This window comes from Erinaceus europaeus, chromosome 15, assembly GCF_950295315.1.
Source record: "Erinaceus europaeus chromosome 15, mEriEur2.1, whole genome shotgun sequence".
Lineage (NCBI taxonomy): Eukaryota > Metazoa > Chordata > Mammalia > Eulipotyphla > Erinaceidae > Erinaceus > Erinaceus europaeus.
In genome coordinates this window covers 922,341-947,331 of record NC_080176.1, presented here as the reverse complement: position 1 = coordinate 947,331, position 24,991 = coordinate 922,341, and the positions used below count along the sequence as shown (strand labels likewise).

Here is a 24,991-nt window from a genome sequence, read left to right as displayed (position 1 = left end):
AGCCAAGAGCTTCTCAAAACCGCACTGGAGGACAGAAGCAGAGGAATCAGGACAGAAGGGGAAACACCAAGCAGAACCGGGACCGGGCCTGGTGCACTGCGCCTGAGTGAAGGGCTCTGGGGCGTGCAGGCCCTGGTGCTGATGGTGGAGGAGGCCCTGGCTGGGGGGAGCGTTTTGTAGTTGACTGAGACATTTCACACAGGGACCCAGAACTGTGTTTACTGCCAGCCACTAATCCCCCCCGGTAAAAAATAATAAAAGCAAAATGAAGAATCAAAGCACAGAGGCCGGCCAACTGTTTCTGAGACTCGTGGTGGGGACACAGCTGCGGTGGAGGGCGTGCTGCGGACCCAGGCGCTGTTGTCTTTAAACACTGTGACCCACGATGGACGGATCCCAAATTGAAAAGCCAAAGAAAGAAGGGGGCGGGGGTGTGGGGGGGTGGCGGGCGGCCTCACCTTTTTGTCGCTGAGGCCCGTCACCTGGTCCACAAACTCCTCCTGGATCATGAAGGCGGCCAGATTGGCTGTGTAGCTGGCCAGGAAGATGACGGCGAAGAAGGCCCACACGGACACCATGATCTTGCTGGTGGTCCCCTTGGGGTTCTGCACGGGCACCGAGTTGTTGAAGACCAGGCCCCAGAGCAGCCAGATGGCCTTGCCGATGGTGAAGGAGGGGCCGTGGGGGGCTGCGGGCAGGCAGGGAGACGGCTCAGGCCCGGTCTGCACGGCCTGCTGGAGCACCAGCAGCACCATGGCAGCACGGTCCCCAGGAGCCGGGACTGTGTCACGGCCGGGCCGGGCGCGCCTGGCAGAGCACACACCTCGCCGTGCATGAGGACCTGGGGACCTGGGTTCAAGCCCCCGCTCCCCACTTGCAGGGGAGGCAGTGCAGGGGGGCCGCATGCTCCCCTCCCCTCTCCTCTCAACTTCCCCCTGTGCTACCAATAAAAAATATATTTTAAATCCAGTACCTAGCTGAACACACGTCACTGTGCACAAGGACCCGAGTTCAAGCCCCTGCTCCCCACCTGCACAGGGGCCTCCATGAGCGGTGGAGCGGGGCTGCAGGTGTCTCTCTGTCTCTCTCCCTCTCTGTCTCCTGCTGCCTTGTCATCAGCCCGAGGGCTCTCCCAGCTGAGGGGCAACAGGGCACCAGTGACCTAGTACAGCTTGTCCAGCGACCACCCAGGCGGTGGAGGGGGTGTCATGGGGCTGAGGTGGCAACCCGACTGGCACCCTCACCTTTCCCCCTGGCCAGGTTCCGGTTGTAGCCGACAGGGCTGAAGTACTCAAACACGAAGACGGCGATGGCAGACACAATCAGCAGCATGACAAACATCATCACCCAGACGGACGCACTGAAGGGCTCTGCAGAGAGAAGAAGCGGCCTCGAGTGCTGGCTCACAGGGGGCAGGGGCTGGCACACAGGGGGCAGGGGCTGGCTGACAGGGGGCAGAGGCTGGCTCACAGGGGGCATAGGCTGGCTCACAGGGGTCATAGGCTGGCTCACAGGGGGCATAGGCTGACTCACAGGGTGCAGGGGCTGGCTCACAGGGGGCATAGGCTGACTCACAGGGTGCAGGGGCTGGCTCACAGGGGTCAGGGGCTGGCACACAGGGGGCAGAGGCTGCCTCACAGGGTGCAGGGGCTGGCACACAGGGGGCAGGGGCTGGCTCACAGGGTGCAGGGGCTGGCACACAGGGGGCAGAGGCTGGCTCACAGGGGGCAGAGGCTGGCTCACAGGGGGCAGAGGCTGGCTCACAGGGGGCAGAGGCTGGCTCACAGGGGGCAGAGGCTGGCTCACAGGGGGCAGAGGCTGGCTCACAGGGTTCAGGGGCTGGCTCACAGGGGGCAGGGGCTGGCTCACAGGGGGCATAGGCTGGCTCACAGGGGGCAGAGGCTGGCTCACAAGGTTCAGGGGCTGGCTGACAGGGGGCAGGGGCTGGCTGACCAGGGGCAGAGGCTGGCTCACAGGCGTCAGTGGCTGGCACACAGGGGGCAGGGGCTGGCAATGCGGCAGGGGCTGGCGCTCGGCCATGGCTGGCACACCAGGCAGGGGGCCCAGCACCTCGGAGGCAGGGGCCGGGCTGCCTTCCTGTCCCCTGAGGACCCGAGTGTCCCCCAGCCAGCCTCCGCTTCTCGCGCCTTTCAGCCACTCTCCTGCCAGATCCGTGAGGCCTTTCACAAGACAGCCTCTCCGAGGATATAAATAGAGACGGGCAGATGACAGCTTACAAACCAGGTCAAGGATGAGGAAAACAAAACAGAACGGCAAGGCCCGGAGGAGGCTGTGTGTAAACAGCGAGGCCGCAGGTTCCTACGGGATCCGGGAGCAGCCGGGCCGAGGCTGGGGAGAAGCGGGACGGCCACAGACACCCCACGGCCCTGCAGGCGGGCGAGAGCCTCTCCTCATGCTTCAGGGCACAGCTGCAGACTCCGGGCAGGGAGAGCTACCACCTCCAGAGAGGGGCGCTTAAGGGGGGGCGCTGCAGACGCCGGGGGTCACTGCCGACCACCGTGACGTCACACTCCCTCTTGCCTTCCCCCTGCAGACGCCGGCCCGGCGCTACCAAGAATCCCGCTGGTGCGGGAGGCGGGCGGCACCTCAGGTGAGCCAGTCGTGCAAGGATGCCGCCTTCCTGACTCAGTGCCTCCCGAGAGCGGCCGCAAGGGCGTGGGGGCGGCGGGCCGGGGTCTGTGCCGGCCTCCTCCAGGAAGGTGGTTGTGACTCTCCACACAGATGGTGAGAGGCGGGGAGCCTCCATCCAGTCTTGCTGGGGAGGTGGGAAAAGCGGCCAGAGCCTTGGGGTCCGAGGTGAAAGGCCTGCTAGAAACCCACAGCCAGGCTGACGAGAAGAGAAGAGAGGAGAGGGGAGGGGAGGGGAGGGGAGGGAAGGGGAGAGGTGAGGAGAGGAGAGGAGAGGAGAGGAGAGGGGAGGGGAGGGGAGAGGAGAGGAGATAAGAGAGGAGAGGAGAGGAGATAGGAGAGGAGAGGGGAGAGGAGAGGAGAGGAGAGGAGAGGGGAGGGGAGAGGAGAGGAGAGGAGAGGAGATAGGAGAGGAGAGGAGAGAGGAGAGGAAAGGAGAGGAGAGGAGATAGGAGAGGAGAGGAGAGGAGAGAGGAGAGGAAAGGAGAGGAGAGGAGATAGGAGAGGAGAGGAGAGGAGAGGAGAGGGGAGAGGAGAGGAGATAGGAGAGGAGAGGAGATAGGAGAGAAGAGGAGAGAGGAGAGGAGAGGAGAGAGAGGAGAAGAGAGGGGAGGGGAGGAGAGGAGAGGAGAGGGGAGGGGAGGGGAGGAGAGGGGAGGGGAGGGGAGGGGAGGGGAGGAGAGGAGAGGAGAGGGGAGGAGAGGGGAGGGGAGGAGAAGAGAGGGGAGGGGAGGAGAGGAGAGGAGAGGGGAGGGGAGGAGAGGGGAGGGGAGGGGAGGAGAGGAGATAGGAGAGGAGAGGAGAGGAGAGGAGATAGGAGAGGAGAGGAGATAGGAGAGGAGAGGAGAAGAGAGGGGAGGGGAGGGGAGAGGAGAGGAGAGGAGATAGGAGAGGAGAGGAGAGGAGAGAGGAGAGGAGAGGGGAGGGGAGGGGAGGGGAGGGGAGGGGAGGAGAGGAGAGGAGAGGAGAGGGGAGGAGAGGAGGGCTCCCCTGGGATGTGCCTCGGATGAGAACCGGCTCTCAGACACGCAGGGCCCCGCGGGCCTTGTCCTTGGCCGCCAGCACCGGCAGAGGGCACAGACACGCCTGGATACCTCCTTGTTTTCGAAGGGTTTCATCTGATGGGGCCAGCCATCACCGTAAAGATGGCGGGCCACCCTCTAAAAAGCCGGGCGCACCCGCCAGGTGTCAGTCACAGTGAGCAAAGGCAGTGTGAGCCCCGGCCCCACCTGCAGGGGGACTCCATGAGCCGTGAGCAGGGCCGCAGGAGTCTCTGTCTCTGTCTCTCGCCCTCCATCTCCTCCTCCTCTCCTCTTGATTTCTCTCTGTCCTAGCCCATAATAAGTAAACGATTTTAAAAACAGATAAACTTCAAAAAATCCAATTCAAAAATATCTAAATGAAACATCCAATGTTCTGACACACAGTGCTGAAGTGAGCAGGGATCCCGGAGCCGTGCCTGCCGTGTAGACCATCTCCTCTCCAGGGGGATCCCGGGGCTGTGCCTGCCGTGTAGACCATCTCCTCTCCAGGGGGATCCCGGGGCTGTGCCTGCCGTGTAGACCATCTCCTCTCCAGGGGGATCCCGGAGGGAGCTGTGCCTGCAGTGTAGACTGTCTCCTCCCCAGGGGGATCCCGGAGCTGCGGCTGCCGTGTAGACCGTCTCCCCCCTCCTCACGCAGTTCGAGGCGGAGGGACTGGGGACTCTGTGGACGTGTGTGTCAGCCAGGGGCTGGGGGTGCACAGCTGGCCGACACACATGTGACCATGAGCGGCCTGGGTTCGAGCCCCCAGTCTCCACTCGTAGGGCTTCAGGCCTCTCTTCCTGTCCATGACTCCCTGTCTTATCTAATAAAGATTTTAGGAACGGGAAATAAATAACCACTGGGAGCAGTGACCAAGCCCCAGAGATAACCTGGTGGCAATACAAATAAATAAGATAATAATAATGATGGTGAAGGAATTTCTCTCTGTGACGTTCAGACAGGGTGACAGACACCCCACACCCGCCATCGGAGCATCCTGGGGGTGTGGTGCCTCCCCACGGGAGCAGACAGTGAGGGTTTAGCTCACTTCCGTCACAGGCAGACGCCAGGTCCCGTGGGGCAGGGCAGTGAGGCCTGGCCGCAGCCAGTGAGCGCAGGGAGGGTCTGGTGTGACTTAGGGACTAGGAGAGATCCAAGCCCCCGTGTAAATGTGTAGACGCAGCGCAGAACTGCCTCCCTGGGATGCAATTCATCTCATTTAATTTGAAAGCTGCAGCAGGAGTGCGGGCAGGGGCTAAGGGCTAAACTTAGCCCAACGCCCCACTTGTCATGGAAATTCCACTAAGGCAGCAGGCTGGAAAGCAAACAGCGAATCTGGGCTGAGGCTGGATTCAACACAGCGACCCGTCTACACAGGCCGAGCCAATCGATTCCTACACCAGGTTCCCTTTCTGACAGAACGGGCAGCAAAGTGTCTGGCTTGCCAGGGCGCCGTGAGGACAGCACACGGAGGAGAGGCACCTCTTCTCAGCCGTCCCACACTCCCTCCCTCCCTCCCTCCCTCCTTCCCTCCTTCCTTCCTTCTGCCCTTCCTGAGGCCCAGGGTCAGGGCTCCCTGGGAGACTGTGAGGGTGGAGAGGTGGTCAGGAGGAGCTCGCGGCTCCAGGCCACACCAGGGTGATCCTGCAGGTGTTGTCAGGCCCAGGCCCTAGTACTTTCTGGCCGCAGAGAGACCCCTTCCTGGGCCAGGCAGTGGTACATCTGGTTGAGCACACACATTACAAGGGCCCGTGTTCAAGCCCCCGGCCCCCGCCTGCAGGGGGGAAGCTTCACGAGTGGTGAAGCAGGGCTGCAGGGGTCTCTCTGTCTCTCTCCCCCTCTCTCTCTCCCTCCCCTCTTAATTTCTCTCCGTCCTAGCAAGTAAAATAAAATAAATATTAAAGCGGAGGCGGGGGGGAGAGGCCTGTTCCATAAGAGACCAAGGCACAAGGGGGCAGAGTGAGGCGTGTGCTTGTCAGGGCTCAGGCTACCCCAGCCAGGTGCAGGGAGATGGGAGAGGCACCAGATCCACCGCTGAAGCCGGTGCTAGAAGTGAGACCGGTCGGCACGGCCGCCCAGCCCTGTGAGCTCCCCCTTCACTCGCGGGAAGGCGGCAGAGACAGTCCCTCAGGGGCTCGTGCCACTTAGGGATGAGGGTGCCGGCATGAGAGCAGGTGGCCCCAGAGCGGCCCTGGCCTGCACCCTGTCTCTGAGAGCCAGGTGGGGGGATCTCTGGAGAAGTGGAGGCAACTTCCTTGGCCTGGTTTTCCTCCCTCATGCAATTTCCTTCTGGGGAAGCAGAAATGTTTGGATTAATCTCCCCAAGTTTGGGAGAAGCCCTCCGATAGGGGTCCCCTTGGCGGGCGAGTCTGTCTGAATTCTATAACCATGGAGACAGCTACTGTCAAAAAGACTCCTGAGAAGCAGGCGCTGTGCTGCAGTTTCCTGCGCCCGGTTCTCCTGCCCGGCGGCCCCGTGTGCAGATGTCCATCTATCTACGGCCGGTGTGTAAATGTCCGTCTGTCTACGGCCGGCAAGAAAGCCAGGCAAGAGGAAGTCGTGCTAAAAAAAAAAAAAAAAAAGACTTTCACCTAAGCCATAAGTCACGGAAGCGGGTAAATTGCTCTCCAGAGAGCCTTCAGTTGGGAGGCAGCCATCCTGACCTGGAGTCAGCTCACACACCTCTGATGCCTTGTTTTTTGTTTCTGAGCATCTGGGCACAGACCGCGGTGCAGGCTTCACTGTCCCCACGCTCAGAACCCAAGGACAAGTGGCCGGGCCGCGGTTCTGATGGGTGACAGGAGTCTGCGGATTCCCTGAGGGCTGGCGGGTCACTTGCTGGCTGTTCCAGAGCTCAGAGACACACAACTACTTGTCTCTCAGCCAGAAGCTGGTCTCTGTCAGGAATCTCCCCAGATTCCAGGTGAGTGAAAGACCGTGAGGGGTGGCAAAAGGCGGGAGGCCAAGAGACGCAGGAGGCAGAGGGAGGTGAGGCCCCCCAGACCCGGACAGTGGCCGGCGGGAAAGCAGGTGCCATGGGTGCCGGGGTCTGGGGGTGACGACGCGCCCACCCACTCACCGAGGAATGCAGACGGGGAGACAGTGCCATTGCTCCTGGAGACCATGACGCTGATGCCCGTTTCCACGAAGGGCACGGAGAAGTCCACCACCTCGGAGCGCTCCTCGTTGATGGTGAGCGAGCCCACCGCCATGACGGCCCGCTGGTACACCACCTGAGGGCGGGCGGAGAGGAGGCGAGTGCCCGGAGCCCCCGCGGGACCCCCGCCCGGCCGCCCCAGGGCGCCCTCGCACTCACCTCGCCGATCATGCCGTTCCACACGTCGTTCACCTTCTTGCCGTGCTTGCCGTTGATCACCAGGTAGAGGTCGTAGGTGAACTTGACCGTCCGCGACAGCTTCTTGAGGATGTCGATGCAGAAGCCCTTGCAGCACTTCTTGACGCTCACGCCCTCGTTGGTGGAGTTGCTGCAGAGGAGAGAGGGCCCTGGTGTCAGGGCTGGACGGAACAAAAGGCGGGCCCAGAGGACAAGAAGGTGGCTCCTTCGAGGACGGGCGGGGAGCTCGGGAGGTGAGAGAGGAAGGCGGGCCACAGTCAGTCATGTCCTTGATAGTTTATTTTAGTTAAATGAAAGAAAGAAGGGGAGGGGGGAGAGAGAGAGGGAGAGGGACACAGAAAGACACAGAAAGCTCAGAGTTCAGCTTGGCTGATGGTGGTGCTGGGGACTGAACCCAGGAATTCAGAGCCTCAGGCAGCAAAGTCTTTTAAAGAGCCATTCTGCTGACTCCCATCACCATCATTACTATTACTATTATTTTACCCAGAGCCCCGATGAGCTCTGGCTGGTGGTGGTGCTGGGGATTGAACCCGGGACCTCAGAGCCTCAGACAGGAGAGCCTTTTGCAGAACCACTGTGCTGTCTCCCAAGCCCCCATAAATTTCTTTATATTTACTACTACCAGGGTTGTGGCTGGGGCTCGGTGCCCGCACAATGAACCTGCCTCTCCTGGTGGCCACTTTTTGTTTCTTTTTTATAGAGACAGAGACTGAAAGGGGGGAGATGGAGAAGGAATGAGACAGAGACATGCCCACAGCACTGCCTCAGCACTCACGAAGCATCCTCCCTACAGGTGGGGAGCAGGGACCTGAACCCAGGTCCTTGCGTGCGGCAATGTGTGTGCTCAGTAGGCATGCCACCGCTCGGCCGCCATGACTATTCATTCTTTAATTTAATTTAGTTTTTTTTTAAGATAAGGAGAGGCAGAGAGTGAAAGAGACCTTCAATGCAGTGGAGACCAGGCTCGAACCTGGGCCACGCCCGAGGTAAAGCGGAGCATTGCCCAGGCGAGCTGTTTTGCCGGCCTGACAACTAGTTCTGAATTGTAACCTCTCCATGACGGTGGCTGACACACAGTTAACTAGTCTGCGGTCCACTAGGCTGAGATGCTGTGGCTGACCATGGGGTTAACCTGCGCACCACTTCTCAGAACCAGACGTTTCTGTCTGCCATCACGTGGGTTGGCATGTCCCCTTCCGAGCTGGTGAGCCCAGCGGAGTGCTCGCCTCAGAGCGCTGGGCCTCAGGGCTGAGCTCTGGCCCCAGACAGGAGCACCATGGACGACTCCAGGGGAACTCCACGGGGCGGGGGTGGAACTGGGCCCTGCTCCCTCCCTCCCTGTCCTCCTCCCGTCCTGTCCTTGTCTTCCTGTAAGAGGAGCTGACTCAGCAGTGGTGCTGCCCACCTAGGGTCCCAGCTTCACCTGGCCTCCCCTGGTGCCGTGGGAAAAGTTAGCACCCTGATTTTTTTAAACTATTTTTTGAAATTTAAAAAAAATTATCTTTGTTTATTGGATAGAGACAGCCAGAAATCGGGGGGCAGGGGGAGATAGAGAGGGAGAGAGACAGAGAGACCTGCGGCCCTGCTTCACCACTCGTGAAGATTTCCCCCTGCAGGTGGGGACTGGGGGTTCGAACCTGGGTCCTTTGGCACTGTAATGTGTGCGCTCAACCAGGAGCACCACCACCCGGCCTCGGCACCTCTGCTTTGTAAGAGTTTGTGAGCCAGGAGCCGGGCGGTAGTGCAGCAGGTTAAGCGCAAGTGGCGCAAAGCGCAGGGACCGGTATAAGGATCCCGGTTCGAGCCCCCGGCTCCCCACCTGCAGGGGAGTCGCTTCACAGGCAGTGAAGCAGGTCTGCAGGTGTCTGTCTTTCTCTCCTCCTCTCTGTCTTCCCCTCCTCTCTCCGTTTCTCTCTGTCCTATCCAACAACGAAGACAGCAATAACCACAACAAGGCTACAACAACAAGGGCAATAAAAGGGGTGGGGGTGGAAATGGCCTCTAGGAGCAGTGGATTCATGGTGCAGGCACTGAGCCCCAGCAATAACCCTGGAGGCAAAAAAAAAAAATTTCCTCCAGGGTTACTGCTGAGGCTTGTTGCTGGCACTACAAATCCACTGCTCCTGGAGGCTATTTTCTCTCTCTTTCTCTCTCTCTCTCATTAGATGAGACAGAGAGAGACTGAAAGGAGGGGGAGACAGAGAGGGAGAGAGACAGAGAGACACCTACAGACATCGCTCGTGAAGCATTCCCCCTGCAGGTGGGGAGCAGGGACTGGAACCAGGGTCCTTGCTCTTGGCGTTAGGCACGACTAACCAACCGGGTGTCAACGCCCGCCCCCCCCACCTGTTTGTCAAGAGACCCGAGACCCCCCACTCACCAGAAGTGAGAGACTGAGGGCTTTCCCTGGAGGAACAGACCCAGGAAACGGGAAGGCGGGTAGACTAACAGGAGTCTGGAAGCAGCCAGCCGGCCTCAAAGGGAAGGGTCGGCTCTGCGTCCATGGGGTGGGTGGCCCCAGTGGGTCTCAGTGCCACAGTACCTCCCAAGTGAAGGGAGAAGGCACTGCGCCCGCCCTCCCTGCACAAATGCAGGAAGCCAGACTGAGCCTGCTGATCCGTTTAGTCCTTGGGAGAAAAGTAGATCCTTTTAAAGACGGCCATTTATCTGGGGCTTCACTTCCCCATACGAATGTGCCTGGGGCTGGGCAGCCATTGTGCTGAGCTTCTGTTTAAAGACTAAACTCCTTCCATCGATCGGGCCTGTGGGAGGCCTCCCCCGGCAGGGCAGGCCAAGCATGGAGGGGGTGCCCACTGCTCCATTCCACCCACTCTGGGATAGCAGCCAGGAGCTCCTCCTCTCCCTCACGACTGTCCTTCCGTCTGTCACTCTCTAGACCTTCTGGAGCCCCTCCCCAGTCGCACCCCCTCCCCTGGGCCTCAGCGCCTGCCTTCTGTGTCTGCCCGGGTGGCTCTGCCCCCACGCACGGCCTCCCGGGTTCTGGGTCCTGCTCGGCCTCCAGGGCGCCCAGCTCTGAGCCGCGTGTCCTCAGGCCCCCAAGCTGCTGCTCCCCTCACGCAACCTCCCCCTCACACAAGCTCCTGTGTGACTCCGGGCAGCCCTGTGCTGAGGCCTCTCCATCAGGCAGAGGGACCCACACCCAGACCCTCGGGAGACTGTCCTTGGCCAGGGAGCCCTGCCCCACCCCACCTTCTGGGGAGACTGCCCTGGGCCTCCCCCTGCTCCATGCTGCACTGCTGACACTGTGGCCTATCTGCAGAATCATTGTTTTGCCTCATCTATCTTCTTTCTACCTCGAGACCCGCCCTGCCTGCAGGGTACATTAATCCCGCCAGTTAAAACCATCGCAGCAGTTGCTAAGGATGCCTCCACCTTCCCAGCATGCCTTTTGCCTCTCTCCAGCCCCTGTCCTAGCCATCTCTGTTTCCGACTTGCCACTTCCGGCTTTCTCCCATAAAGCCACTTCTGTCCCTGGTTTCGCCCTCTTCTCTTTCCCACGTCCCTACCTGGAGAAGGGCTGGCGTGTGGGAGGGGGGGGGGGCGGCCACCGCGGTTTGGCGCCACGTGGCTTAACCGCTGTGCTCATGCCCGACTCTGGGCCCCGCATCCATAGAGAATTGTGTCGCGAGTCCCTGGATCCTCTCTCGCGCCCACCACACTAGCCCCCAGCTCCCCTGCCCCCTCCCCCACGCCCCGCAGCCCCTCCCTGTGCCGGTTCCATGGGGACTGACTTGATCCTGACGAACTTGCGGCAGGGCACGGTGTTCCTCACGCAGGTCTCAGTCAGCGGGTCGACGTCTTCCACGATGACGAAGGGGGCCTCCTCCAGCGTGACGACGCTCAGGTGCTTGTCGTCGGGCTCGCAGTCCACGAAGGACTTGTATCTGGGCCACACCGCGTGGCGCAGACTCAGCGTCTGGTTCTCCCACCTGCCCACCTGCAGAGCAGAGACACTCAGGGCTCGCTCTCCTGGGGCAGGGGACGAGGGGCGGGGGGACCTGGGGGCATGAGAGGCTGGTTGCCCAGGGGCCGGGGGCCCGGTGACCTGGGGGCTGGGGGTCTAGGGCACTGGGGGGCCCAAGAGTTGGGGGCTGGGGCATTGGGGACCCGGGATGGGGATCTGGGAGGCCTAGGGGTGTGTGTGACTGGGCCCCTGGGGGTCTAGGTGTCTGGGTGCCTAGGGACCTGAGGGTCTATGGCCTGGGCTGTGGGACCCTGGGGATCTGAGGGCCTCGAGGGGCTCCAGGAACATGAGGACTCCTGTCACAGGTCCAGTCCTGGAGGCCAGGGGCCGGGGCCCATCCTGGGAGTGCCCTCTGTCCCTCATCCATGCCCATCCCGATTTCCTGGGAGAACTGAATCTGTGGGTGCTCTCGGCCTGCCCCCTCCCCACGTGGTTGAGTGTGGGGCTTCTGCCGCAGTGATGAGCCCTGGGGGACTACTGCTGACACGTGGAGAGCACCCTGGGCCCCCCAGACCCGCTGCTCTCTGCTGCTGACCCAGCCCAGCCTCCACCAGGACCCGGCCTCTTTTGAGACAGGCTCTGCCCTGGGCTGGGGGGACGGGGCTTCTCAGGCACAGCGATGGCGGTGTGTGGGGGGGGGTTCCGGGGGATATTGCTCAGACTGTTAGGAGAGGGAGACCAGGATGGGAGATCTGAGACAGAGACAGAGACAGGGAAGCTGGGGTGTCACGGCCTGAGCCTGCAGGACAGTGGGCCAGCCTTCAGCGGGCACCACGTGGGCACCAGCCTCGCACGGCTGCCCTCCCAGGCCCCACCTCTCACTCTTCTTACTGGAGATGGGGGGCACCCGTGGAGGCCCTGTGGCAGCATCGCGACTCCATTTCACCCTTTCGGACGCCCTCTACCCCAGACCCGATGAGCCCAGGAGGCCTTTGAGCTCGGCCACAATCATGTCTGTGCAGGACAGCCGAAGCTCACCCAGGCAGACTGTGGGAGGAAGCTAGAGAGTCCTTTACCTTCAAGAATAAAGTGGATTCGGGTGATAAACATTTTGAGCGTTTGCAGCAAATACACCGTAGCCTTGAGGACAGAGAGAGATAATTGCCTCAGACGGAGAGAAGCAATTTTGCCAAGAGAAACAGAAGGAAGGAGAAATCAGGTCTGTAATGATTTTTCCTGCGTTCTTATTAGCAAAGCTCAAACGCAAGCTTTATGCGGCTGGGCGCACGCGGCCCGCAGTGCTCTGTGGCAGGGTGGCGGCGACTTAGCAAGACGCATTTTTCTCCGGGCAGGCCCTAACTCAGCTCAGCAAACTTTCCTGAGTTAATATTCGCCCTTTTGCGATAGAATCAATTCAGAGATGTTACTGAAGCTCCCGGGGGCTGGGAGGAGGGGCCAGGAAGTGCCGCAGCTGGAGGAGCACACAGTACCAAACGCAAGGGCCCGGGTTCAAGCCCCCAGCCCCACCTGCAGGGGAGAAGCTTCTTGATAGTGAAGCAGGGCTGCAGGTGACCCATCCCCCCCTTCCCCTGCTTCCCTCTCTATTTCTCTCGGAGAGGAAGGATAAAATTGGCAATAAGACAAGTAACAATAGAGGCGGCAGAAACTTTGAGTCCGAGACACGCATGACCCTCATTTCCAAGAGACGGGAGCGTCTGGCTCGTGAGATGTGCGCAGCCGAGCTGAGAACCACCTCACGCCTGGTCCCTGAGGCCCCTCCGCCCGGCAGAGCCAAGCATCGGGTCAGGGCACCAGCCCGAAGCCAAGACTCTTCGTGGGGCGTGGCCGAGACTCTGCGCCAGGGAAGCCTCATGCAGGTCGTCGGGCCCCGACTGCCCACTCCTCGGCCCACTCAGCCTGCTCTGTCTTGGGCTCCTCCTCAAGCCCCTCACAGGAGGACACACGCGGGTTGCCTTCAGGGCCTCACGTCCACAGCACACTCAGAGCTGCCTCCCCAGATCAAAATGTTCCCTTACAGGGGCCGGGCGGTGGCGCCCCTGGCTGAGCGCACATGCGACGTACGATGCCCAAGGACATGGGTTTGAGCCCCCGGTCCCCACCTGCAGGGGGGGAAAGCTTCTCAGGGCTGCAGGTGTCTCTCTGTCTCTCTCCCCCTCTATGACCTCCTTCCCTCTTGATTTCTGGCTGTCTCTATCCAGTAAATAAATAAAATTTTTAAATGCTGCCTTACAGTGCTCAAGGACCTGGGTTAGAGCCTCCGCTCCCACCTGCCGGGGGAAGCTGCACAAGTGCTGAGACTGACCTGCAGGTGGCTCTCTGGCTCCCCCCCCCTCAATTCATCTGTTTCTATCCAAAATAGATAAATAAAAAAAGTATTTTTTTCTAATCGGGGTGTCCTGAGATTCCCAGACATGATGGGCCTAGACCTCGAATAAATCCCTCTCTCCATTGTTACTGGTCATCTCTATCAGGAACAACAAAACAGACCCCTTTGTGGGCCCCCATAGGACCTTGCCCTCAATGTGGATCAGCAATGGTAGAGAATGTTCCATCCTCTGAAGGGAGGCTGGACAACATGCTCTATGCTACACCTGAGGAAGATGGGTCCTGATATTGGTGCATCTTGGAACGTTCCTACTCATGACCACAGAATGTGAGCTCAGATCTACAGGGATGCAGAGGTCACACAGGCTCCTAAGCTGAATATGGGCCCCAGATCACATCAAATCAGTGGGGCTTACAGTCAACAATATTTATACACCTTTCCCATATTAGGGAGCTACTCTCTTCCCTGATGCAGCTTTCTGGTCCTTCTTCTAGCCATGTCATCATCTCCCCAGACAATAACTAGGATCCATCTGCATACCAGATTTCAGGCTCAGGAAAAAAAAAACACCGGTATTAAGGAGAAGGCCTTGTACAGAGAGGGGTCTTTTTGGTCTTTTGTCATTTTGGACACTTTCCAGAGAACCTCTGAGACTCTGTCCACTGAGCCTTTTATTTTAACTTTACTTTTGCACAACTGTATTAAAGAATGTATTTAGAAACTGCAAAAAATGTATTTTTTAAAAGACGGCATTGTAGTGTTTGGGAGAAGGAGTCAGTGGTCCCAGAGGAGATTAAGCCACGTGGACTAAGGCTCTCTCTCCCTCTCTCTCTCTCTCTTTCTTTGCCTCTCCTCCTCTCTCTCCCCCCTCATGTCATATGAAATAAATAAAATAAACCTTTAAGTAAAATAAAACGGGGGCTAAGCGCCTGTGGCGCACAGCGCAAGGACCAGTGTAAGGATCCCGGTTCGAGCCCCCGGCTCCCCAACTGTAGGGGAGTCACTTCACAGGCGGTGAAGCAGGTCTGCGGGTGTCTGTCTTTCTCTCCCCCTCTCTGTCTTCCCCTCCTCTCTCCATCTCTCTCTGTCCTATCCGACAACGACAACACGAATAACAACAGCAATAATAACTACAACAATAAAACAAAAACAAAACAAAAAAAATGGGGGCTGAACAGGGGAGGTAGCATAGTGGTTATGGAAACAGATTCTCAACTCCTGAGACACAGGCCGGAACTGAGCAGTGCTCTGGTAAAGCAGAATAGCAGGACATGAGCTCAAGTAAGTGGAGGCAGTGAGTTTCCTATAGAAGGGACCCTGCGCACCCAGCACCCAGCGTGGGAGTCAGGGCTCTCCCGCACCCTCCTGCACCCTCCCGCACCCTCCCGCACCCTCCCGCCCAGGACCTGCACTCAGCAACCTGCGTGTGGGGTGAGGCTGGGGGGAGAGGCTGTCTGCTCTTGACAGCAGCCCCATCTTCCCTGCCGGTCCTCCCCTGGGCACAGGGCTCCCCACGGGCCAGCGGCCGGTACTTGCTGGGGCCAGCTCAGTTCCGGCCGGGAGAGCAGGGAGGAAGTGTCTCCCGGGGACGGGGGCGGCCAGCCTGCCTCCACCCCGCTGGCCCGCCCGGCCCGCCACCCGCGGACGCCCTGAGCACGGAGGGAGCCGCCCGGGACAGCCCTGGACTCACGCGGATGACCGCGAGCTTTGCAGGGCTGGGGCCAGGGAGCGACCGACTCCCACGGACGAGTCTGAGGGGGGAAAGCGACCACCACCACCACCACCACCGGAAAGGCAAACCAACCGGAGGCCGGCTTCTCCCCGCCCGGAGTCTGCGTCCCACCCTGAAGGAGACAGAATGCTGAGGCGCCCCGGAGGGAACCCCGCGGCCCGCAGGCCCCCGGCGGCAGAGCTGGCTGGCGAGCTTGGTGCGAGCGTCTGGGTCTTGGGCCCCCACCGTCTGGGCCTCTCTGTCCCGCAGGAGCCCGAGCGCGGCCCTGGGTGCTTGGCCGCCGCCTTCCCTGCCTTTCTTTCTTTCTTTCTTCTTCTTCTTCTTCTTCTTCTTCTTCTTCTTCTTCTTCTTCTTCTCCTTCTCCTTCTCCTTCTCCTTCTCCTTCTCCTTCTCCTTCTCCTTCTCCTTCTCCTTCTCCTTCTCCTTCTCCTTCTCCTTCTCCTTCTTCTTCTTCGATGCCCAGCCTCACGTGTGCCTGAGACGGCCGGGTCTGCTGGGGCCGCGTGCCCTGGGAGCCCAGCTGCGGAGCTTTGACAGCCCGTGTGAGAGCGGCCTGGCTGTGCTCCCCGGTCGGTCCGCAGCTCGGTCCCCGGTCGGTCCAGGGCATAGCCAGATTCCTCAAAGACTCAGTGTTCGGTCCCCGAAACAGTTTTGTTCCGCCTCTGACTGGCCCAGGCCACAGACCACACTGGCCCTGTTCCTACCTTTAGGTTCCTGATCGTTAAACCACCTGCTCTGCTTTACATCTCACTGCTTTTCAACCAAGCTGCAGACGCCGCCATGACGCCACCCTGCCCTCCCTGGGCAGACGTGTGTCCTGCAGCCTCCCCTCCCCAGAGCCCCGCCCCACTAGGGACAGACAGACACAGGCTGGGGGTGGGTGTGGGTCCACCCGCCGACACCCATGTCCAGCGGAGAAGCAGTGACAGCAGCCAGAACTCCCACCTGCTGCTCCCCATACAGATCTCAGGTCCCTGCTCCCAGAGGGATGAAGAACAGGGCAGCTTCCCGTGGAGGGGCTGGGCCTGTGTGAGACGGTCGGGTTATGCCGCACTCTTCCTCATCGTCACCGAATCACTGCTAAGAGAAAGGATCACTGTTTAGACACAGCAGGCCCCTCTAGTTTAGTCCCTGGCAAGTGAACGATTTCCAGTCTAGTCTCTGACACACAGCCGCGACCTCTCATCTCGCCGTGACAGGCGGCAGGAGGACCCCGGTGTCCCTCCATCCTGTCCCGTCCTCCTTCCCAGAGTCCTTTGCGTTGGCGCGGTCCGCCAGCCCCGGTGCCAACCTCTCCTCGTGTCGTCCCTTCCCGTCCTCCGTCCGTGAGCTCCTCCTGAGTGAGGGCACCGGCCTCCCTCTCTGGCGCCTGCCGGGGGCACCGCCAGGGCAGGAGGGGAGGGGTGCGGCCGTGGGGACCGACCGGGCTGAGCCGGGGTGCCTCCTGGGGAGCGAGGGTGACCAGGATCCCTCGGGCACCGAGCCGGGAAGGGACCCGGCCACTGAGCTTGCAGCCAGGCTGCTGGGCCGACCTGCCCCGGGCGACCCGGTTCCGAGGGGCATCTAGAGGTCACCGAGCACGGACAACCTCTCTCCCCCTCCCGGGGCTGCCTGTGTAGTGGGGTGGCGGCACGGTGGCTCCGAGTCTGGGGGCTGTTAGAGCTTCAGTCGGGCCTCGGGCTGAGATCTCAGAACCGCCTAATGCTGCGCCCGCCCTGGAGCGGCGGCTCCCCGGGTGCCCCGCCGGCTGTCTGGGGGACGGTGAGTCCCGGCCAGCTTCGGATCGCCGTCGTCACCGTTACTTCTCCGACCCCCGACCCCCGCCGGCAGGAGAGCCCCCCGGGCCCGGACCCCTAAGCAGCGCGTCGCCCGCCGTGCGATGGCGGGGAAGGCAGAGGGCGGCGGGCCCGCAAAGGCTGCGTGGCTCCGGGTTCTGTGGACTCCAATGCTCTCTCTCCGGCTCCACGCACAGCCTCGTGGCGGCAGAGACCCAGGAGTCAGCACAGAGGGGGGAAGGGGCCGCGGAGCTGCTCCCCAGAAGTGGCCGCGAGGGCCAAGGGGCTTTGCTGCTGGAGGTCGGAGATGGCGGGGGGGGGCAGGGGCAGGGAGCAGGGGGCAGGGGTGGGGGCAGGGGGCAAGGGCAGGGGCAGGGGGCAAGGGCAGGGAGCAGGAACAGGGATAGGGGGCAGGGGGCAGGGGGCAAGGGCAGGGGCAGGGGGCAAGGTCAGGGAGCAGGAGCAGGGGTAGGGAGCAGGGGGCAGGGGGCAGGGGGCAGGGGCAGGGGGCAAGGGCAGGGAGCAGGAGCAGTGGGCAGGGGCAGGGGCGGGGGCAGGGGCAGGGTGCAGGGGCAGGGGGCAGGGCAGGGGGCAGGGGCAGGGGCGGGGGGCAGGGGCAGGGGGCAGGGGCAGGGGCAGGGGGCAAGGGCAGGGAGCAGGAGCAGGGGTAGGGAGCAGGGGGCAGGGGCAGGGGGCAGGGGCAGGGCAGGGGCAGGGGGCAGGGGCAGGGCAGGGGCAGGGGGCAGGGCAGGGGGCAAGGGCAGGGGCGGGGGCAGGGGCAGGGGCAGGAGCAGGGGGCAGGGCAGGGGCAGGAGCAGGGGGCAGGGCAGGGGCAGGGCGGGGGCAGGGGCAGGGGTCGGGGTCAGGGGCAGGGGGCAAGGGCAGGGAGCAGGAGCAGGAGCAGGGGCAGGGGCAGGGGGCAGGGGCAGGGACAGGGGCAGGGCAGGGGGCAGGGCAGGGGGCAAGGGCAGGGGGCAAGGGCAGGGGCAGGGGCGGGGGCAGGGGGCAGGGCAGGGGGCAGGGCAGGGGCAGGAGCAGGGGCAGGAGCAGGGGGCAGGGCAGGGGCCGGGGCCGGAGCGGAGCAGGAGGGGCCGCCTGCAGGCGCTCGGAGAGAGCCCCCACCGCAGCAGTGCCGCGCGGCCTCTGCAGGCTCTGAAGACATATTTTTATCTGACTGGCTAGAGACCCCGAGAAATCGAAAGGAAGGGAAGACAGAGAAGACAGACGCCCGCAGCCCTGCTCCACCACTCGTGAAGCTTCCCCCCTGCAGGTGGGGACCGGGGCCTCGAACCCGTGTCCTTGGGCACCGTGACGTGTGCGTCCACTGCCCGGCCTGTGGTGTGAGCTCTGTCCTAGGAAGCCTTCCTCTGACACAGCCCCGCACTGGCCTCTGAGGAGACCTGCTCCTGTAGGACTCGCGCTTCTGGCTTCTCCGGGGCTGGACCCACTCTGGGCGGCGGCTCCCCGGGCCCGGGCCGTGTGTGGAGGAAGGGGTGAGGTGAGGGTGAGGGTGAGGGTGAGGGTGAGGGTGAGGTGAGGTGAGGTGAGGTGAGGATGAGGGTGAGGTGAGGTGAGGTGAGGTGAGGTGAGTTAAGGTGAGGTGAGGATGAGGTGAGGTGAGGTGAGGTGAGTTAAGGTGAGGTGAGGTGAGGATGAGGTGAGGTGAGGATGAGGTGAGGATGAGGTGAGGTGAGTTAAGGTGAGGTGAGGATGAGGTGAGGATGAGGGTGAGGTGAGGTGAGTTAAGGTGAGGTGAGGATGAGGTGAGGTGAGGATGAGTTGAGGATGAGGTGAGGATGAGGTGAGGTGAGGTGAGTTAAGGTGAGGTGAGGATGAGGTGAGGTGAGGATGAGGTGAGGATGAGGGTGAGGTGAGGTGAGGTGAGGTGAGTTAAGGTGAGGTGAGGATGAGGTGAGGTGAGGATGAGGTGAGGATGAGGTGAGGATGAGGGTGAGGTGAGGTGAGGTGAGGATGAGGTGAGGTGAGGATGAGGTGAGGTGAGGTGAGGATGAGGTGAGTTAAGGTGAGGTGAAGTGAGGTGAGGATGAGATGAGGTGAGGTGAGGTGAGGATGGGGTGAGGTGACGTGAGGTGAGGTGAGGTGAGGTGAGGTGAGGTGCCCGGTGTGGGAATCCCCCGTCTCAGTCTCGCCCGTCTCCTCCCCGGCGGTGCCCCGTGGGCTCTCGTCCATCTCCGCGGAGCTGCACCGCCTCGGTGCCAGAGACGAGGAGTCACCGCGCGGGCAGCTCACACGCCACAGGGCCGCTCCCTCCGCGCGGAGGCCGCTACCTGCGTCCCGGACCCGGGCCCGTCCGTCGTGGGGTCCCGGTGGGGTCCCGGCAGAGGCCTCCGCGCCGAGGTTGCTGCACCCGCACGGTGGGCCCGGCTTGGCCCGCAGCCCCGGAGAGACAGAGGCGCGGGCGCCGAGGCCGGGGCTGGGTCCACACAGGAGGAGCCCCAGACGAGCCCCGGCCCCGCCTCTCCCTCCCCCGTGTCTGTCTCGGCCACAGACGGCCCGGCTCCCACAGGACACCCCCGCCTGAGGCTCTGAGGGCCGGGTTCCGTCCCGGCGCCGCCTTCGGCCAGGGCTCCGCAGCGCTCTGCCGTGCGTGTCTCTTCCCGCCAGCGGCTCTCTTGTCCAACGGACACGTTCTAAAGCTCAACAGCACGAAGCAGACACCTGACACCGGGACTGGCAACCGCACCCCACGTCTCTGCTAGGACTCCGCACACGCACACGCACACGCAGTGAGGGAACTGCACCCCGCGTCTCTGCTATGATTCCCCACACGCACACGCACACGCACACGCAGTGAGGGAACCACACCCCGCGCGTCTCTGCTAGGACTCTGCACACACACACGCACGCGCAGTGAGGGAACTGCACCCCGCGTCTCTGCTATGATTCCCCACACGCACACGCACACGCACATGCACACGCAGTGAGGGAACCGCACCCCGCGCGTCTCTGCTAGGACTCCGCACACACACACGCACATGCAGTGAGGGAACTGCACCCCGCGTCTCTGCTACGACTCCGCACACACACACGCACGCGCAGTGAGGGAACCGCACCCCGCGTCTCTGCTAGGACACGCACACGCACGCGCAGAGAGAGAGCGAGAGCCAGGGCCCGTGACAGGCGCCCGTGCAGAGGCAGCACCCCCCCCCCCCTGGTGCTGGGGACGGGTGCCCCGGGACGAGACTGAGCGGAGCCAAGCGCAGGAGACGGCCCTGGAGGGCCGGGCGGTGGCGCACGGCTAAGTGTACATGTCACCATGTGCAAGGCCCCGGGCTCGAGTCCCCGGGCCCCACCTGCAGGGGGAGAGCTTCACGAGTGGTGGAGCAGGGCTGGGGGCGATCACAGGGGCTCAGTGTTGTGGCCATTTTTTTTTCTGTTTTATTAGCCAGGACAGACAGAAATGGAGAGGGGAGCGGGAGGCGGACGGGAAGAGAGACAGAGAGGCCCCTGCAGCCCTGTTTCACGCCCGTGAAGCTTCCCCCCTGCAGGCGGGGTGGGGGTGCGGGGCTCGAACCCAGTCCCTGCAGATGGCCAGCCAGTGCCCCGAGTAGATTCCTTTCACCAAACTGCCTCTCCCCTGGGGTCTCTGAGCAGGGCCGCGGAGCAGAGCGGGAGACAGGGACAGGGGCTGAATGGCGGCTTAGCTCTGGGGAGCTGGGGGACACGGCAGGGAGGGGCACGGGCACGCACACACACACACACACGCACACGCACACGCACACGCACACGCACATGCACACAGGGGCCTGGGCCCCTCAGCCCCTCCTTCTGGCCTGTGACCACACGACCTCACGGACGGCACCCTGGGTCTGAGCAGTCGGCAGCAGGATGACTGAACCTTTTGTGCCGGCTTGATTTCCCCTCTCCGCGGCCCACATCCTCTGAGAGACTTAATGATCATTATGTAAGGGCGCGATTACAGTCCACAGACTCCGCTCAGGTGGCACCAGCCCTCGCCAGACGGGGAGGGGAGGAGGAGGGGAGGGGAGAGAAGGGGAGGGGCAGAAGGGAAAGGGAATGGGAGAGAGGGAAGGGGAGGGGAGGGAAGGGGAGGAGAAGGGGGTAGGAGCTAGGAGGGAAGTCGCAGGGGAGGGGTGGGTAAGCAGGGGAGGGGAGGGGAGGAGAGTGCTCTCCAGGAGTCCAAGAAGGGAGAGGGGGGCCGAGGGAGAGAGACAGAGACCCCCGCAGCCCTGCTCCACCGCTCCTGAAGCTGCCCTCCCTCCACAGGCGGCAGTGGGGTCTGAACCCTGGTCCTTGCGACCCCGCCCGCCCCAAAGTGCTTTTTAAGAAGAAAGCTCTGCTTCCCGGGAGAGCAGAGCAGCCCAGCCCGACTTCGGAGGAAGGCAGGGCGCTGGGCTCCCGGAGTCAGTCCCCGACCAGCGGCCGAAGGGTGGAGCAGGGCTCCAGAAACTCCGGCTCTGTGACTCCCAGCGGCTTCCTCCCCCGTGAAGGGGTGCAGACGTCCTGGTCAGCAGGGCACGGACTGGCTTCTGCCTCTCCCCACGGCTCCCGCGGCCATGGTTTTGGTCTCGGCTCCTTTCTGGTGACCAAAATGCCACCGCTCCCGCGGGCGGCCACCTCCCTCCTCCCGGCGGGGCCTCGGGGGGCTTCCTGGTGCCGCTGCCTCAGACAGAGCTGCGGGCGCCCTCTCCCGCGTTTGTCCCCGCGCCTCTCAGCGCCCGGGGCTGGCGGTCTCCACGGCCACAGCCTCTCCAGCCCCACGTCACCTCACGGCACGTCACGTGGCGGGAGACCCGTCCCTTCAAGCTCCTTTCTCCGACTTGTTGGGTAGCGGTGGCTTCGCTTCGCAGGGGTCCAAGGCGGTGTCTTAGCGTCAGTCGTGGCTTCTTTTTGAAAAGATGTTTTATTTATCACAAGCAGTGGAGCAGGGCTGCGGCTGTTTCGCTGTCCTCCCCCTCCAGTTTCTGTCTCTATGCAATAAATAAGTAAATAAATATTTAAACTATATTCTGTTTCTTCTTCTTTTTGGACAGAGAAGCTGAGAGGGAAGGGGGAGATCGAGAGAGAGTGTAAACCAGACACTGGCGGCCCTGCTCCACCACTCGTGAAGCTTCCCCCCGGCCCCCGCAGGTGCGGATGGGGGCTTGAACCCGGGTCCTCGCGTGAGGCAACAACCGCTCTCTGCCAGGAGCACGGCACGGCCGCCAGGCCCCGGTTCTGCTCTTTCTTCCCGTCAACCCACTTTGTGAGCTCTGCAAGCCCTCCAGTGTGGGCAGCCGGCACCCCCAGAAGAAGCCCCCCTTCATTTTCTGAGTGTCTGTGACAGCAGATGCAGAGCCGCTTCTCCCGTGAGTTGATGTTTGTCTGTCTGTTTCTGCTTCCTCGGATACACACACACACACACACACACACACACACACACACACTTGTTTCTGGACACACCACTTTAGCTTTGCCGGCTACCTGCAGCTCGTGCGGGTCCCCAGCCCCGTGTGCAGGCCGGCCCGGCCCTCAGCTCTGTCACAAGCACAGCCGTGACACCATGTGCGCACGCAGGTAGCTTTTCATCCTGAGCAAGCGGTCGCAGGGCTTCCGTGAGGTGTCCACGGGCCCGCTAGTGGCTCTCTGGGGGCCTTCCCTCCCTTCCCTCCCTTCCCGGCCTCGCTCCCTGCAGGACCGTCCTGCTCCAGGCTCTCTCTCTCTCTCTCTGCCTGTCACTCTCTCGCTCAGAAAGATGGAAACTGTACAGGTAACTTTGACAGAGGTGAGAAGCGACTGGTGCTGGACGTTGCCAAATTGCTTCTTCCTTCTGAGCGCGGCCCCTCTTGCTTCGCCGTGACGGGCACGCGGTCCAGTCAGACTGCTGCTCACGGGGAGTGCGGGTGGAGGGCGGAGGGCAGGGTGGAGGGCGGCCGGTGTAGGCTCCCAGGCCGGGTCAGAGGCAGGCTCCTGAGCTGTGGCACAACTCCCGGCAGGCTTCCAGGCGGCCGCTTCTTCGTCTTGGGCGGCTGCAGCTTGGCGACGAACTCCCCACTTGACCGAGGTCGTTGAGTCGGCTCAGTCACGCGGAATCCCCTCACGGCCTGGGGCCACCGTCACCCGGGGCCTCCCCAAGCAGCGAGTCCTCCCCCAGCAGCGAGTCCTCCCCAAGCAGCGAGTCCTCCCCCAGCAGCGAGTTCTCCCCCAGCACTGAGTCCTCCCCCAGCACTGAGTCCTCCCCCAGCACCGAGTCCTCTACCAGCACCGAGTCCTCCCCCAGCAGCGAGTCCTCCCCCAGCACCGAGTCCTCCCCCAGCACCGAGTCCTCCCCCAGCACCGAGTCCTCCCCCAGCACTGAGTCCTCCCCCAGCAGCGAGTCCTCCCCCAGCAGAGAGTCCTCCCCCAGCAGCGAGTCCTCCCCCAGCACCGAGTCCTCCCCATCACCGAGTCCTCCCCCAGCAGCGAGTCCTCCCCCAGCACTGAGTCCTCCCCCAGCACCGAGTCCTCCCCATCACCGAGTCCTCCCCCAGCAGCGAGTCCTCCCCCAGCACTGAGTCCTCCCCCAGCAGCGAGTCCTCCCCAAGCACCGAGTCCTCCCCCAGCACCGAGTCTTCCCACAGCAGCGAGTTCTCCCCAAGCACTGAGTCCTCCCCCAGCACCGAGTCCTCCCCAAGCACCGAGTCCTCCCCCAGCAGCGAGTCCTCCCCAAGCAGCGAGTCCTCCCCCAGCAACGAGTCCTCCCCCAGCACTGAGTCCTCCCCCAGCAGCGAGTCCTCCCCAAGCACTGAGTCCTCCCCAAGCACCGAGTCCTCCCCATCACCGAGTCCTCCCCCAGCAGCGAGTCCTCCCCCAGCAGCGAGTCCTCCCCCAGCACCGAGTCCTCCCCAAGCACCGAGTCCTCCCCCAGCAGCGAGTCCTCCCCCAGCACCGAGTCCTCCCCAAGCACCGAGTCCTCCCCCAGCAGCGAGTCCTCCCCAAGCAGCGAGTCCTCCCCCAGCAGCGAGTCCTCCCCCAGCACTGAGTCCTCCCCCAGCAGCGAGTCCTCCCCAAGCACTGAGTCCTCCCCAAGCACCGAGTCCTCCCCATCACCGAGTCCTCCCCAAGCACCGAGTCCTCCCCCAGCACCGAGTCCTCCCCCAGCAGCGAGTCCTCCCCCAGCAGCGAGTCCTCCCCCAGCACCGAGTCCTCCCCCAGCACCGAGTCCTCCCCCAGCAGCGAGTCCTCCCCCAGCACCGAGTCCTCCCCCAGCACCGAGTCCTCCCCCAGAAGCGAGTCCTCCCCCAGAAGCGAGTCCTCCCCAAGCAGCGAGTGCTCCCCCAGCACCGAGTCCTCCCCCAGCACCAAGTCCTCCCCCAGCAGCGAGTCCTCCCCCAGCAGCGAGTCCTCCCCAAGCAGCGAGTCCTCCCCAAGCAGCGAGTCCTCCCCCAGCACCGAGTCCTCCCCCAGCACCGAGTCCTCCCCCAGCACCGAGTCCTCCCCCAGCAGCGAGTCCTCCCCATCACCGAGTCCTCCCCAAGCAGCGAGTCCTCCCCAGCAGCGAGTCCTCCCCCAGCACCGAGTCCTCCCCCAGCACCGAGTCCTCCCCCAGCACCGAGTCCTCCCCAGGCCAAGCTGGGCCTCGGAGCCCAGAAGCCGCCTTCCGCCCGCCCGGCCTCTCCCCTGCCCATGTGGGCCGCACGTGCAGCACGGGGCTCCCTTCTCTGTCGCACACTCCTTCTAAAGCAGTTTCCGTCACGCTCAGCCGTCATCCCAGACTGCGGCTCAGCTCGGTGGCGGCCCCGGTCCCTTTTTCTCACCGTTTTATGAGCCGGGCAGACAGAAATGGAGAGGGGAGGGGAGAGAGCTCCAGACACCGCGTCCCCCTGCAGCTGGGAGTAGGGGCTTGAACCCGGGTCCCTGCGGCCCCCCGCCCCGTAACTAGCGCTTCTGGAAGCCACGCGGCCGCCCTCTCCCGCCTGGCCCACAGCAGGCCCCTCAGCCACTGCCGCCAGCCGGCCGGGTAGCCCCACCGCAGGCCGCCCCTCTGGAGAAGCCGAGTGGCGAGCGGCACGGTGACCCCAGACACCCAGAACCCCACTGCCAGTCAGGGTGTCTGGGTGCGAGAGTCAGTGTTGCAATGTGAACACTGACGGGGAGCCGCCTGGCGCTCAGTGTCCCTTGGTGTCCCTCTGTCCTCATCCCACAGTGTCCCGTCAATCGGTGTCCTTCTGTCCCTCAGTGTC

At 62.7% G+C, this 24,991-nt stretch overlaps 1 protein-coding gene across 2 annotated transcripts in view; it reads right to left on the bottom strand.

The window, feature by feature from the left end:
* The window catches only part of GRIN2A (glutamate ionotropic receptor NMDA type subunit 2A), a 157,024-nt gene that overhangs the window by 25,614 nt on the left and 106,419 nt on the right, over positions 1-24,991 (bottom strand). The window contains exons 3-8 of one of the 2 annotated variants that reach the window (XM_060172385.1): positions 12,031-12,094; positions 10,782-10,987; positions 6,991-7,159; positions 6,754-6,907; positions 1,245-1,370; positions 459-688 (exon numbers count right to left, since the gene is read on the bottom strand). In XM_060172385.1, coding sequence (XP_060028368.1) covers positions 459-688; positions 1,245-1,370; positions 6,754-6,907; positions 6,991-7,159; positions 10,782-10,987; positions 12,031-12,094 — 949 coding nt within the window. The remainder of the gene's footprint in view (positions 1-458; positions 689-1,244; positions 1,371-6,753; positions 6,908-6,990; positions 7,160-10,781; positions 10,988-12,030; positions 12,095-24,991) is intronic. The other variant, XM_060172384.1, reaches the window with a different exon arrangement.